Raw genomic sequence first — 15518 nt, 5'->3', positions numbered from 1 at the left:
ACAGATTTCCACTTCTGCATTGCAAATTCCTTCTCTGCTGGCAGTGAAAGGCCACTTGCAACATCCTGCAGGGGGAAAAAGCATTTTAGACAGAGGAATGAGCTATATACTTAATACAGCAAATGAGTGATCATTGTACCTAGGCTCTTACAAATGACTTGTGAGAGACCTACAAACTCCCAACCAGGAACCAAGACTGGGTGCTAGCACTACACGGCAGAGCCTATTCCTCAGTGTAGATGCACCGTATACAGACAGGTAGGAGAGCCGCCACTATAGGAACTCCTCAAACTGCTGCTTCTGTGTCAGCATAGCTCCCTTTCTGAGGGGGGAGGGATTAAACCTGACTGAAGCACTATGCCAGTGTACGCTGGAAGCGAGACCAGCTAATATACTCTCTGTTCCTGTCAATGCTTTTTTTCCTTTACAACAATCATTATGATGTCATTGGTCTCAAACTCAGAACCAGGCAACATTTCCAATTCAATGGACATTTGAAATGTCAGGCTGTCCTACACTGGCACTTATGTCAACACTTCTGTCGCTCAGGGGTGTGAGAAAATACCCACTGAGTAACAAATTTTGATGGCGTGAGTGCTCATGTGCACCAGTGCTATGTAGGCGGGAGACGCTCTCCCTCCCCCAACATAAAACCAACTCACAAAGTGGTGTAGCTACCTATACCACGGGAGAGCTCTCCCATCAGCGCTACACAGAGGGCTCGTACAGCTGTGCCGCTGTCAACTTGTAAGTGTAGACGGGCCTTAGATTCTTATAAGTGCTCACAATGTTTGTACAACAGTGTAGGGTTATTGTATAAAACATGGACCTTAAGCTTCCGTCTCAGAACGGAGGGGGAAAGCAAGAACTATTATTAATCCATGGAGGCAATGCACATCCTAGAGCAGGGTAGGCGCCTATGCATGCGTGCGAAGGCAGCACGCGAGCTGATTTTCTGTGGCAGCGTCACCTGCTAGTCGCTGGCCACTGGTCCGGGGGGGCTCTGCATTTTAATTTAATTTTAAATGAAGCTTCTTAAACATTTTAAAAACCTTATTTACTTTACATACAACAATAGTTTAGTTATATATTATAGACTTGTAGAAAGAGACCTTCTAAAAACGTTAAAATGTGTTACTGGCACCCGAAACCTTAAATTAGAGTGAATAAATGAAGTCTCGGCACAGCACTGCTGAAAGGTTGCCGACCCCTGTCCTAGAGGGTTATCAGAGTTTCTCCTCCTGCAACACAGAACTACTGTTCAGGTCATCTGGGCATTTCCATGTTCTCAGCAATCCTACAGACTGGTGATGTTACCAAGTAGTTCATTTACATTTTGGGCAAGTTAACCTGTTTTCACGGGAAAGGCAAGAAATCAATTCTGAAACCCATCTGGCAAAGCAACAGTATTATTCAGTTAATTGCTCCAATTTGCCAGAACAAGGAGTTGATCTGTCTCAGGGGCACACCTAGAGCCACTGAACTCTAAGCAACAGGCACTAGAAATTATGCAGGCAAAACCCCACCCCAGAGCAATGCAGATGGACCTGCAGGATTTCCAAGTAAAGCACAAGTACCTACTTGGAAATCATTAACTTTCAGTGAGAAGCAGACGTATTCTGAGTCACCTAAAACAATCCAAGAAAAACGATGATTAGTATTAAGTCACATACAAAACACAAACTCTCCCACCGCACTTCTCAGGGTACGTCTGTACTACCCGCCGGATCGGCAGGTAGTGTTCGATGTATCGGGGATTGATTTATCGCGCCTCATCTGGACACGATAAATCGATCCGCTAACCGCCGCCCGTACTCCACCTCGGCAGGAGGAGTAAGCGGAGTCGACGGGGGAGCCGCAGCAGTTGACCCGCCACCATGAGAACGGCCAGATAAGTCGAACTAAGACACTTCAACTTCAGCTACGTGACTAGCGTAGCTGACGTTGCGTATCTTATTTCGAACACCCCCGCTAGTGTAGCCCAGCCCTCAGAGTAAGTTGAGAGGGCAATCTCCTGGCAAAAGCACAGCCTCTCCTATGATATGTAGGCTTCCCCAGTGACCCAGGCCTTCATCCCTGCAATGCATTCTACATGGGACTACACCTGACAACCATTCAGGATCTGCAGCTGGTGCCTCTTGCAGGGAGCACAATTACACCCGTGCCCGGCAGGCTGCATGAGTTTCTGAGTTTGCCAATTCAAAGCAATGGTTTTCACTTGTGAATCTCTACATGCTTTTAATGCTGACTACCTGAGAGGTGCCTCTCTCCCCACATGCTACTGTGATAGCCAAAATCACAGCTTACTTTAACATTTCCCATATTACATAGGCAGAGTCTTGGCTGCCCAAGCCCCCTGCTTGGACACAGTCATAGTGTGTTGACCATTAGGGTATTGTGTGTCATAAGAACACGAGAATGCCTGTGCTGGGTCAGACTAATGGTCTTTCTAGGCCAGCACTGGCCAATGCCGGGTGTTTCAGAGGGAATGAACAGAACAGGGTAATTTATCTCGTGATCCATCCCATCATCCAGGCCCAGCTTCTGGCAGTAATAGGTTTAGGGACACACAGAGCATGGACTCTCTCACCTGAAGACGCCCTTTCAGATTGGCTGGTGTTTTAAAATCCCCCTTCATAACCTATGGAAGGAATGAAACCAGAGTGACTCCACTTTGTACAGACCAGCTGATGCTTAAGCATCCCTTCTGCCTCATCAGCTTCCTGGTATGTCACAGGTGTCTGAACGAGAAGCAAACCTCAAAGGGCTGAGCAATAGCCTGGTGTGATTTTGTTCTGCCCTGCTGGGCTGATCGCTAGCGTTGTGGGCCGATGTACATTTCTGCACAGACGTGGCATTTGGCGTTAGACAGTGGCTGCGGTGCTGTCCTCAGGACTTCTGCTAAGTGGTTTCTCTGGGCTGTGCCATGCTCCCTCCCTTCTCACCCAAGGGGGAATTTTTTTAAAACCGTACTAAGAAGGGATCTTTTGTACAATGACCATTTTCCATGTTCACGTTGGCAAAAACGGAAGGGCTCCACTTTGCTGAACTCAGGAATCCTGCAGGGTCTGGATCCTGGGAGAGCCTCTCATCCCACTTTGCACTGCTGTTAACATAGCTCGCAGGGACTGGAACAGTCCTCAAAGCCAGTGCCACAATCAGAGCAGCCAAGCAAGCCAGGTCCAGGGGCAGGGGCTGGGATTTCAATGTGTCATGCACAGAGATGGCACCACACCTCCGAGAACATGGAAACAGTCTGCCCTTGGTTCTGTGCACGTCATAACTGTGCCCCCTGGGCATCACTCCAATAAACCGCCAGCACCACCTCATGGCAGTCCCTGGGCTAGTTCTAGTATAGGAGTTGCCTGGGCCTCCTGGAGTCCTTTCTTTGAGGGAGGAGAGTTTGATCTGGGCCCAGGCAGAAACAAAGACATGAGAAGAGTCCCTTCCTTCAGTACAGGGGTGGGCAAACTACAGCCCCCAGGGGACCGTCCTGCCCAGCCCCTGAGCTCCTGGCCCAGAAGGCTCATCCCCAGCCCCTCTCCCCGCAGCCTCAGCTCGCTCGCTCCGCTGCAGGCACAATGCTTTGGGCGGTGGGGCTGCGAGCTCCTGGGGCAGCGCCGCTGCAGAGCCCAGTGATCCAGTCTCTGTGCTGCGTGGTGGCAGTGTGGCCTGGCTCCAGCCTGGCAGCGTGGCTGTAGCGCCGCCAGCCACCAGTGCGCCAGGCAGTGCAGTAAGGGGACACGGAGCAGGAAGGGTTAGATAGAGGGCAGGGGAGTTCAGGGTGGTGATCATGGGGAAGGGGTATGGATGGGGGTCAGGGGAACAGGGGGTTGAATGGAGGCAGAGATCCCCGGGGGGCAGTCAGGAAGGAGNGCACAGCACGTCTGCAATGTTCATGCTCTGCATTCCCCCTGCTCAGCTGTGCCCAGTTCCTGCACAGCACGTCTGCAATGTTCATGCTCTGCATTCCCCCTGCTCAGCTGTGCCCAGTTCCTGCACAGCACGTCTGCAATGTTCATGCTCTGCATTCCCCCTGCTCAGCTGTGCCCAGTTCCTGCACAGCACGTCTGCAATGTTCATGCTCTGCATTCCCCCTGCTCAGCTGTGCCCAGTTCCTGCACAGCACGTCTGCAATGTTCATGCTCTGCATTCCCCCTGCTCAGCTGTGCCCAGTTCCTGCACAGCACGTCTGCAATGTTCATGCTCTGCATTCCCCCTGCTCAGCTGTGCCCAGTTCCTGCACAGCACGTCTGCAATGTTCATGCTCTGCATTCCCCCTGCTCAGCTGTGCCCAGTTCCTGCACAGCACGTCTGCAATGTTCATGCTCTGCATTCCCCCTGCTCAGCTGTGCCCAGTTCCTGCACAGCACGTCTGCAATGTTCATGCTCTGCATTCCCCCTGCTCAGCTGTGCCCAGTTCCTGCACAGCACGTCTGCAATGTTCATGCTCTGCATTCCCCCTGCTCAGCTGTGCCCAGTTCCTGCACAGCACGTCTGCAATGTTCATGCTCTGCATTCCCCCTGCTCAGCTGTGCCCAGTTCCTGCACAGCACGTCTGCAATGTTCATGCTCTGCATTCCCCCTGCTCAGCTGTGCCCAGTTCCTGCACAGCACGTCTGCAATGTTCATGCTCTGCATTCCCCCTGCTCAGCTGTGCCCAGTTCCTGCACAGCACGTCTGCAATGTTCATGCTCTGCATTCCCCCTGCTCAGCTGTGCCCAGTTCCTGCACAGCACGTCTGCAATGTTCATGCTCTGCATTCCCCCTGCTCAGCTGTGCCCAGTTCCTGCACAGCACGTCTGCAATGTTCATGCTCTGCATTCCCCCTGCTCAGCTGTGCCCAGTTCCTGCACAGCACGTCTGCAATGTTCATGCTCTGCATTCCCCCTGCTCAGCTGTGCCCAGTTCCTGCACAGCACGTCTGCAATGTTCATGCTCTGCATTCCCCCTGCTCAGCTGTGCCCAGTTCCTGCACAGCACGTCTGCAATGTTCATGCTCTGCATTCCCCCTGCTCAGCTGTGCCCAGTTCCTGCACAGCACGTCTGCAATGTTCATGCTCTGCATTCCCCCTGCTCAGCTGTGCCCAGTTCCTGCACAGCACGTCTGCAATGTTCATGCTCTGCATTCCCCCTGCTCAGCTGTGCCCAGTTCCTGCACAGCACGTCTGCAATGTTCATGCTCTGCATTCCCCCTGCTCAGCTGTGCCCAGTTCCTGCACAGCACGTCTGCAATGTTCATGCTCTGCATTCCCCCTGCTCAGCTGTGCCCAGTTCCTGCACAGCACGTCTGCAATGTTCATGCTCTGCATTCCCCCTGCTCAGCTGTGCCCAGTTCCTGCACAGCACGTCTGCAATGTTCATGCTCTGCATTCCCCCTGCTCAGCTGTGCCCAGTTCCTGCACAGCACGTCTGCAATGTTCATGCTCTGCATTCCCCCTGCTCAGCTGTGCCCAGTTCCTGCACAGCACGTCTGCAATGTTCATGCTCTGCATTCCCCCTGCTCAGCTGTGCCCAGTTCCTGCACAGCACGTCTGCAATGTTCATGCTCTGCATTCCCCCTGCTCAGCTGTGCCCAGTTCCTGCACAGCACGTCTGCAATGTTCATGCTCTGCATTCCCCCTGCTCAGCTGTGCCCAGTTCCTGCACAGCACGTCTGCAATGTTCATGCTCTGCATTCCCCCTGCTCAGCTGTGCCCAGTTCCTGCACAGCACGTCTGCAATGTTCATGCTCTGCATTCCCCCTGCTCAGCTGTGCCCAGTTCCTGCACAGCACGTCTGCAATGTTCATGCTCTGCATTCCCCCTGCTCAGCTGTGCCCAGTTCCTGCACAGCACGTCTGCAATGTTCATGCTCTGCATTCCCCCTGCTCAGCTGTGCCCAGTTCCTGCACAGCACGTCTGCAATGTTCATGCTCTGCATTCCCCCTGCTCAGCTGTGCCCAGTTCCTGCACAGCACGTCTGCAATGTTCATGCTCTGCATTCCCCCTGCTCAGCTGTGCCCAGTTCCTGCACAGCACGTCTGCAATGTTCATGCTCTGCATTCCCCCTGCTCAGCTGTGCCCAGTTCCTGCACAGCACGTCTGCAATGTTCATGCTCTGCATTCCCCCTGCTCAGCTGTGCCCAGTTCCTGCACAGCACGTCTGCAATGTTCATGCTCTGCATTCCCCCTGCTCAGCTGTGCCCAGTTCCTGCACAGCACGTCTGCAATGTTCATGCTCTGCATTCCCCCTGCTCAGCTGTGCCCAGTTCCTGCACAGCACGTCTGCAATGTTCATGCTCTGCATTCCCCCTGCTCAGCTGTGCCCAGTTCCTGCACAGCACGTCTGCAATGTTCATGCTCTGCATTCCCCCTGCTCAGCTGTGCCCAGTTCCTGCACAGCACGTCTGCAATGTTCATGCTCTGCATTCCCCCTGCTCAGCTGTGCCCAGTTCCTGCACAGCACGTCTGCAATGTTCATGCTCTGCATTCCCCCTGCTCAGCTGTGCCCAGTTCCTGCACAGCACGTCTGCAATGTTCATGCTCTGCATTCCCCCTGCTCAGCTGTGCCCAGTTCCTGCACAGCACGTCTGCAATGTTCATGCTCTGCATTCCCCCTGCTCAGCTGTGCTCAGTTCCTGCACAGCACGTCTGCAATGTTCACGCCTTACACACCACGGAGAGCCAGACTCGAAGAGGCTCTCCAGACTCACGACAGCCACTGGTCAAACACCCCCATTCACACGCATCAGCAATGTAGTGACTTGCCTTGGAATTGACCACCAGGGCCAGAGCCCCTAGTTCTGGAAAATAAAGTGCTCTTCTGTTTGCACAGCACCCAGGACAATGAGGCCCTAATGCTCCTTTGCAGTCCTTAAATAATATGGGACTCTAATCACTCTTCCCGTCTCTCCTGCCCTCCCTCCACTAAGTAGCCAGGGCCTCAGTTCCACAGCATGGCACACTGGGGCATCGGTTCAGCTGTGACTCAAAGAGAACCACACCCAGTAAAATGCTGACTAGCGTGAGCCAGCATTTTGCAAGGGTACTGAATCACAAATCACGTGCAGTGAGCTTCCCCTGCTCCTCTCTCTTTGGGAAAAACTTCTTTGGGTAAGTCTACACTGCAACGAGGCACCTCCCAGCCGACTCAGGCTCGGGGGGGCTCAGGCTGCGGGCTGTTTAACTGCAGTGTAGATCTCTGGGGCTCAGGCTGAAGGCCAGGCTCTAGGATCCTGCGGGTGGGAGGGTCCCAAAGCTCGGGACATCCCGAACATCTACATCACAATTAAACAGCCCCGTAGCTGGAGCCCCCCCCCCCCCCCCCCCCGAGCCAGAGTCAGCTGGCACAGGCCAGCCATGGGTGTCCCACTGCAGTGCAGACATACCCTTGGTGTTGATGAAAGTATGGCCTGACAATGACCTCTCCTTCCCTTGCTCAGAGAAAAACCATACAGTGGGTTCTTTCTCCTCCACCTCCCCATTCTGGATGTACAGAACTAACAGAAAAAGACTGTTAGAAGACAGACTTGTCTGGCTACTTCCCATATATCTGTGTTTAAAATTAGTGGTTGGGTTACATTAATCTAAAGTTACCAAGTAGCCAAAACGATCACTACAAACAGCAGCAGCAAGAAGCTCAAAATATGAAATTGCTCTCGAAGACGCACGCTGTGCGTACACAGTTCTTTGTGCCAGGATCATGTCAGAACTACTTGTGGGAAGTCAGGGAACCTCAGCTGCATGCTACCTCAAATCATTCAGTGCTAGCTGGAACATAATCCAATGTTTAAAGAAATATTTGGGAATGAGTAGAAAAAGAGGAAGGAGACAGATTACCCCAAAACTGGAGTTCCTTAAATAGGACTCTGCCAAGGCAGAGCCTGAAATCATCCCCTTATTTACAAGTCGGACGACTGAGATATCAGCATTCTTAAAAATCCTCACCTAAGCAGCTAACCGCCATTGTGGCACTCACGCCGTTCTTTACTTAGACACACACCAATACTCTAAAGCAGAGTTGGGTGCATCAATCCCTCTGCTCCTGAAAAACAGGCATGGAAATATGCAACATGGCCATGCCCCAAGGAGGTTTGGCAAGAAACCGCTCTGTCTAGTCAGGAGTCTCTTTGGAAAGCAGCAGCAGCCATAGGGACACTCACTTGGAAAGGGAGACTCCACCTGGTTTCCCTATTAACTCTTCATGGTGCAGCACTGCGTCGCTCCAGGAAATGTCTAGGAACTGCATGATGACACGCATGGACTGCTCAGGGTGCAGCACCAGCTGCTCATAGTAGACAGGCAGGCACCTGGACTGCCCAATCTCTGCACACTGGGAATACATCACCTCGATCGCTTTGTTCCACTTGGTAAGGCAGTCTCGGTAGCTGTTCAAGTCAAAGCCTGCAATTGTTACCTTCCTTGTGATCATGGAATGGACAGAAGCCCGGCCGTCTCGAACCATAAGCAGAAATTTGGAATTGGGAAAGAGTCTGGAAAGGTAGACAGAGGATTTTAACGTGAAGGGGTCCTTGTTACATAGATATCTGGCTGGCTCCCCATGCTTGGCAATGACTTCCAGGATAAACGCCTGCATGGCAGCGTCCAGGACTTGGTCTGTCACTCCCGCTTCATCCAAGCGCATCTTTTCGCGTCCAGATTTGGACCAGGCCTGGCGCATGGCCAGCACCCGGGGAATAATGCGAGTCTCTTCTCCGCAGCGGACCTCTGGATGTGCATCCAGCATGGCTCTCATGAGAGTTGTGCCGCTCCGCGGAACCCCACCGATAAAGATCAACGGCATCTCCTTGCTGTACCGGTACTCAATGTGACTGGAGTCCACCATAACCAGTTCTTCATTTTCTGGTCTCATCAGCCCATGCGTCCGCTTGCCATAGCCCCTGCCCAGCAGCTCCTGGCACTCCAACATCTGCTGGCCAAGGTGCACAGTCACCATCAGGGCAACAGCAAAGCCAAGCCCCAGCAACACCCGCCTCATGGTGACCCGCATTCTGTTCCTCTGCACAGAGGCTAGGAGACCTTCAGCTTCCAGTTAGTAAGCAGCCAAGCTGGTACGCATCTACAAAGAAAACAGCACATGTTCAAAGAAGTCAGTGGCATACATTTGGTTACCCGGCCCATCTCCTGCTGAGCCACCTGACACCAGGAGAGTCTCAGCCTCCAGTAAATCACAGAAAGACCTATTGATCACCTCAACTGGCCCTGGAGAGAACACACCACGCCATCTGTCTTGTCTGCTTGGAACTAACTCCAGCTTCCACCACAACTCCTGAGAGACCATTCCAGGGTCTAATCAACCTCATGATTTATCATCATCCTACATCCCCAAAAGAAGTGCAAAGTGGTTTTCAGACTGTGTGTAAAGAGATCATTTCTTACTGCTGGGGATGAAGGCACCTGTTTACCAGCAATGCTGCGCAGCAGTTTAGGAGAGTATCATAGGGGTAGCCATGTTAGTCTGGATCTGTAAAAGCAGCAAAGAATCCTGTGGCACCTTATAGACTAACAGACGTATTGGAGCATGAGCTTTCGTGGGAGAATACCCACTTCGTCGGATGCATGTACGACAAAGTGGGTGTTCACTCACGAAAGCTCATGCTCCAATATGTCTGTTAGTCTATAAGGTGCCACAGGACTCTTTGCTGCTTTTACAGTTTAGGAGAGAAAATTAAGAATCACGTATCCAGGAAATCCTTAGGGAATTACTTTCAAAAACATCCAGACCAAATTTTCCTTGGCTTATCATCTTCAACCTATTACTTCCTTCTATTAAATGTGTGTTGCTTTGAAGCAAGGACTTCCATCAAAACAGAGAAGAACTGAAGTAAAAGCAGAATAGACGCCTCCAAGCTCTGGGTATTCCATGCGAGCAATTCTAGAAGAGGAGGAGTGCAGCAAAAGCACCAGTCTTGCTTTTCTAGTCAATGGCAGAGCTTTTGTATGTATGGCCAGGGGCATTTTGGCTTAGCCAGGCTTTTCCCTCCTCATGAAGGTCAAGAAAACATCAATCTCCAAGGTGACAGACAGATTTACTGCCCTCCATCCCAGATGCCTCCCCAATCCTTTCTTGCAGTTTTCTTTAGTTGTATTACACATATTCACTGAACTACACAACACAACCCTTCTATTAGTTCCATAAACAAGAAGTTTCCTCTGTGCATTTGTTTACATTGATTAGAAATTAGCTAGGACGTGAGAAAACTCTTCTGGTTTGATTTCCAGGAGGTTGGTGGGTTTGCTTCAGCAGAAGTGATGACCAGTGAGCATCAAATTGGGTTTATTATTAAACAAACTATGTATTTGAAGGTTTAGTGTAAATACTAGCAACAAGCATTGCCAATCTGAATACTCCCCTGCCAGAAACTGACGTTAAATAAAGTTTCCTCTTGAAACACTGAAGCTTTCATTTGGCTCTGCCGTGAAGACGCAACTTCTCCATAGGAGATTCCAGCAGGTGGATTGTTGCTCCGGCAAATCTGTCTCTTGCTTTGCTGATTCCACAAAGCTCCTATTAAAACTGACCAACCATCCCTCCCCCTTTCCCAGCTGAACCCACTAGTGCAGGGTGTGATGAACTAGGAATGTTCTTAATGTTTTCTCTGAATACTGTGTTGGTGCCTCAGTGTCCCCATGGCAGTTCTTAAGTATCTGGCAGAGCAAAGGGCCAGTGCGAAAAGAAGAGAGGTATTTTTAGCAGCTTATGGTTTTATTTGTATTAAACTGCTAAGTATTTCAAGATTCGATGGAGTGGGGGTCTGTGAGTAGTTGTGAATATTAGTTGTAATTTTATTTAGTTGTGGAGAAGTATAAAGGGTTAGCTGTTTAAGTGGATGTCAAATGTTTTTGTCGAATGAGACTTGTAAATCAAGCATGAAGAATGGCTGCCTTTACTAGATAAAAGCGTATTGGAGAGAGACTTATCCGTGGGAGATCACTCTGCATTTACTGTGGATGCCATGTAGGAAAAGTGTTGGTGTTCATATGTGTATTTCACGAACGTCATGCTCCCTATAGGTGTTAAGTCCGTATAGAGTGATAGCAAGATATTGGTAATATGATGTGCTGTTTGTTTCAGCTTCTGATGAAGAAATTGAAGAATGTCTAGTAAGGGCAGAATTTTCTGCGGTGTAAAAGATTATATTTGGAGGCAGTGAGTTGCGAGTAATACTTTCAGTGGAAAACATTTCCAGACAAATTTTCCTGATTTATTGGCTTTCATTTTGGATCAGAGTGTTTACTTTCGTGGTATTATCTTTCTAATAATGTGTGGTTGTTTGAAGCTGAGTTCCTCTGAGCTCTGGTTATGATCAGTAAATAACGCTGAGGGGAGTTGGTGGGGGTGAATTGTATGAGAAGAACTGAAGTAAGCGCGAATGGAAGAGGCGGTCCTTAGGTAAGTTCTTCCGGATCTGGGATGAATTTAGCTCTGAGCTTTATGCTACCTGCTGTGGTGATAGATGTGTGTTGCAATTCTAGAAGATGGAAGGGTTGCAGCTAAAAAGCGCTGAAGAGGAAGGCAGTCCTTAGATATGGAGCTTTTACGTATAGTCAATGGCAGAGATATTTTTGTTAAATGAGGTTGTAGGGCGCTATTAGGCATTTTGGTCTAGCAGGCGTTTTTCCGAGATATTTATTGCAGTGCATATATTGGGGATTTAAGTTCATGAAGGTATGTAAACATTCAATTTCGCAAGGTGAAGAAATTATGCCTAGTCATTTAACCGATCCTCCCCAATCTTTTTTGAGTTTTCTTTAGTTGATTAACATATTCAATGAATCTCAACTGATCACAATGTGTATTCTTGGTGAAGATAGGTTATATTGAGGTTATCAATCGAATTTCCCTCTGTGAGATCATTGATTCTGTTTAATTTGATAGATAATTAGCTAGGAGTGACGAAATCTTTGTTGATTTCAGGGGTTTGGTGGTTTGCTTCAGCATGATGAAAGTGGGAATAAATGGGTTTATTATTAAACACCTGATGGGTTGTGTTTTTTGTAGGGGTTATGTGTAAATTTCGTATTTTTGGAAGTTCGTGTTAACATGCAATCGAATACTCCCTGCCTTTTTTTAGATTTAAGATTAACTGACGTTCCATACCGTTTTCGCGTCGGTTCTGTGGGATTTTTAGTTTTTTGAGATCCTTCATGATTTGAGTCATTTGCTTGTTCTTGTCAAGTTACGTCGAGTGAAAGAATTCTCATAGGAGATTTCCAGCGGTGGAATTGTTGTTTTTTTCCTTAGTTGGTCTTGAGGTGTGTATTTAGATTCACATTTACCGGCAATGTAGGTGTGTTTTTTCTACGACTCTGTTTGCTGATTTCACAGCTCTCTATATAAAATGACAAATCTCACCTATATCCCAGCTGAACCCCTATGGCAGGGTGTGAGACTAGGGATGTTACAACATACAAATTTAAGTTTTCCTTCTGAATATGTGTTGTGATAGTGTGACATGGCATATTATATCTGGCGAGCAAATAGTGTTGTGACAGTGCTCATGTACTATGAATTGCTTCCTGGGGCCAAATTTTTTAACCCTTAATGGGGTACATATGATACTTCTAAAAATGATTCCGGCTGGGCTCCTCTGCAAGGTGCAGTGAGGGTGCCTGGTGTACAAAGAGATAAGGTGACATAGTCGTCTTTGGTCGCTTGCTGGCTGGAATAGGGGCTGAGCTTTTGGCTGAAATTTCGGACGTTTGAGGGTGGGTTAGTAATATTGGGCTGGAGGGGTTGTTAGCATGTTTTTGTTTGGGAGCATAGCATTGAGGGGTAGATGTGCACCTAGTGAGTGCAAGATTGTGGAGTTTTTTGGATTTTTATTTTTTTTTTTTTTTTTTTTTTTCCTTGGTTTTGGAGTAATCTATCAATCTAGATAAGGCTTAAGGTGATATGTAGTAATGGTGGATGGGAAAGCCTGTTATGGCTTTTCAATGAGGGTGAGAAGTTTTTGTCGCTGTTTAGGGATTGAACATGTTCTGTTATTTAATATTGGAAGGAGGGTTCCCTATGTATATAGATTAGAGAGTGAGGGTTATAGTAGTGATGCTTTGTTGATTATGGGACTTAAGTTGCTCCGCTGCATGGAGGATCACTTGCTCTTATCTATGTAGAGTGGTGTATTATGTTATAGGATTAGATAATGGTAATGTATTAACCCGTTATGAATTAGTATATTAGTGTTGACATATTTTTGTTTGTTTTTTTGTTTTGCAGCTGTTGTTTATGGCTTAGTCCCATTTAGGTGGTAGAGTAAAGGTGCTGGCGAAGTGGGGTGCAGGCTGTGGCTTCAGGACATTCTGCGGAGGTAGGGAATCGCTGTGTGAGCTAAGCAAACGGAAGGAAGAAGTGAATGCTGAATCTCCAAGGAGAGACCCAGGGAGTGAAGACGTGTGAGCTTGCTTGCCTACTGAACACAGTCTGCTCGAAGGAGAGGAGGCGTCCCCAAAGTCTTCTGCGGCTGGTGGGGAGCAGTTCAGAGCGATATTCGCCGGGGACTCCATGACAGGGTTCAATCCGCCCTTAGTCACAGAGGGTTTGGGTAAATGTCGTTGCGAAATACGTGGAGCGGCAGAAGCTAGAACAGTGAGGTGGTGAGGGAAGGGGCGACGCTGTGCATGTTATATTCACTGGCGAATCACAAGGACGCTGCCGAAGAAAAATTTTGCTCCTCCAATTTTTAATTGGAGTAAAGAAGGCATATCAAGGCCCGTGTCCCATTGCAGAGTAGTGCATACAACAGGCCTGGCGTGGTCAGGAGCTGACAGCTATGCGTGCTTTTCTGACTCCATTAGTTTCTGACTGTGCGGGTACTTATGAGAGCAGCAGTTTGGTCAGGGACTTTAACAATCTAGTTACAGGTCTTGAAGTGAGGAATTGTCATACGTGACTTTTTTAAATGATATCTTCACAAGCAATTAAAAGCCCACCCAGCCCTGGCCTCCAACAAGGCATTTACAGTTGGAATGGACGAAATTCAGACTATCTGACTGTAATGGGTGCAGTTCAAAGTATAAGGGCCTGTAAGAAATTTATTAAAGGGAGGTTAAAAGTTGCGACTAAATGGGGGGTAGGAGAATTAATGGTTTATTGGTTGATATGATTTCTCGGGATCCTGCAGCATAGCGGTGCAGGTCATCAGAGTGAGAATGGTCTTGCATCTGAAATGAATGACAACACAAATTCGGTCCGACAACCGTGACCAGATGGACGGCCCACGTCAGATCCTGAGTTGAAACGGCACAACGTTCTGCCTCCAATGCCCGGCAGCAGGGGGTCGGAACGTCGGTTATAAGAGACTGTGCTTCAAACGTTATTCTGATCTCTGCTCTGCCACATGTGTTGTTAAGTCTACGCCAAGGCAGAGTGGCAAAATATGCAGCTTTAACAGAGAATGTTTGGCCTTTATTTTGCATTTAGCCATTGAGAAAAAAGAGCTTTTAACTACTGGGTTCATCAGATTTCAGGGTGACAGACACGCAACGCTGCTGTCGGAGGCGACTAAGGACAGAAGCTGATTGAACGAAAAATCCCCCCCCAGTGTGAATGGACATGTCGTCTTCCTGTTAACAGTAAAAGGGGAAAATAACTTTGCTGGGCTAGACAAGGGTCGTTGGCTAAAGACCAGACGTGCTACCAAGTGCTAATACTATAAGGTGGGGTCACTAAACCTCCTAAACCTTAAGTTTAAGCAAGCACAAGTGGGCTCTCACTAAAGCGAGGTCGAAAGTGTCAACTAGCTCAAGCTGCTTCTGCAGTCTTCGTCTGAGAAATTGCCGCAGTTTAGGGCCTGGTGTTATAGTACATATGGGTGAGATTATTCTCCATGAGAATTGTGGATGAAGTTCTTACGGACGTGTGTTGCAGGTGGTCAGAGCAAAACAATGGTTATAACCAGCGTCAGATTAATTTGAAAAGTTGTACATCTTTCCATGCTCGTCCTAGCCACAACAGATCCAGGGATTAAATATTGCACTTTCAGGACATTATATCAACAGAAAAAAGCTAAAGCTTACGACAGCAGCTCATACCTCAAAAATTTACGGCGGTGTTCGATATGGCTGACAGCTGCATGACAGCATGGATGCGATACCAGAGAGCCAGACAACTCCATCTTCAACCAAACTGAGAATTTAGCTGCTCTTTAAAGAAAGCAAATGCGATACATGCAGAGTAAAGCTGAGCTGTGGTGATGTGGTATAATGGATCAATACAAATCTATAATCACAAAAATCCGCTGCGCATTAAAAATCTTCCCTATTTTTTGCATTCTGATTAGTGTAATTGTGAATATAGCAAGATTTGTGATGGTTTATAGTAGTTTTGAGAGTGGATAAGAATATTAATGAGAGGCAGAAGCACTTGCAGACACAACATGAATCATTAAGTATCTAGCAGGGTAAGCTGTGATTAGCTGATGTGTAAATGCATGCAAAGATCCTGTGGCAACCTTATAAGACTACAGACGTTTGGAGCATGAGGCTCGTGGGTGAATACCACGTTGTCGGCATGCT

The 15518-nt window shown here is 48.4% G+C and overlaps 1 protein-coding gene across 1 annotated transcript in view; it reads right to left on the bottom strand.

Annotated features, from left to right (window-relative positions):
- TPST2 (tyrosylprotein sulfotransferase 2) overlaps positions 1-15518 on the bottom strand; it is a 36727-nt gene continuing 21209 nt past the window's right edge. Inside the window, exons 3-7 of the mRNA XM_032769877.2 lie at positions 8144-9060; positions 7578-7596; positions 2591-2641; positions 1582-1628; positions 1-65 (exon numbers count right to left, since the gene is read on the bottom strand). Coding sequence (XP_032625768.2) covers positions 1599-1628; positions 2591-2641; positions 7578-7596; positions 8144-8991 — 948 coding nt within the window. The 5' untranslated portion in view covers positions 8992-9060 and the 3' untranslated portion in view covers positions 1-65; positions 1582-1598. The remainder of the gene's footprint in view (positions 66-1581; positions 1629-2590; positions 2642-7577; positions 7597-8143; positions 9061-15518) is intronic.

Source organism: Chelonoidis abingdonii, chromosome 22, assembly GCF_003597395.2.
Source record: "Chelonoidis abingdonii isolate Lonesome George chromosome 22, CheloAbing_2.0, whole genome shotgun sequence".
Lineage (NCBI taxonomy): Eukaryota > Metazoa > Chordata > Testudines > Testudinidae > Chelonoidis > Chelonoidis abingdonii.
Note: the sequence above shows the minus strand (reverse complement) of the source record. Positions and strands in the feature narration are given on the sequence as shown.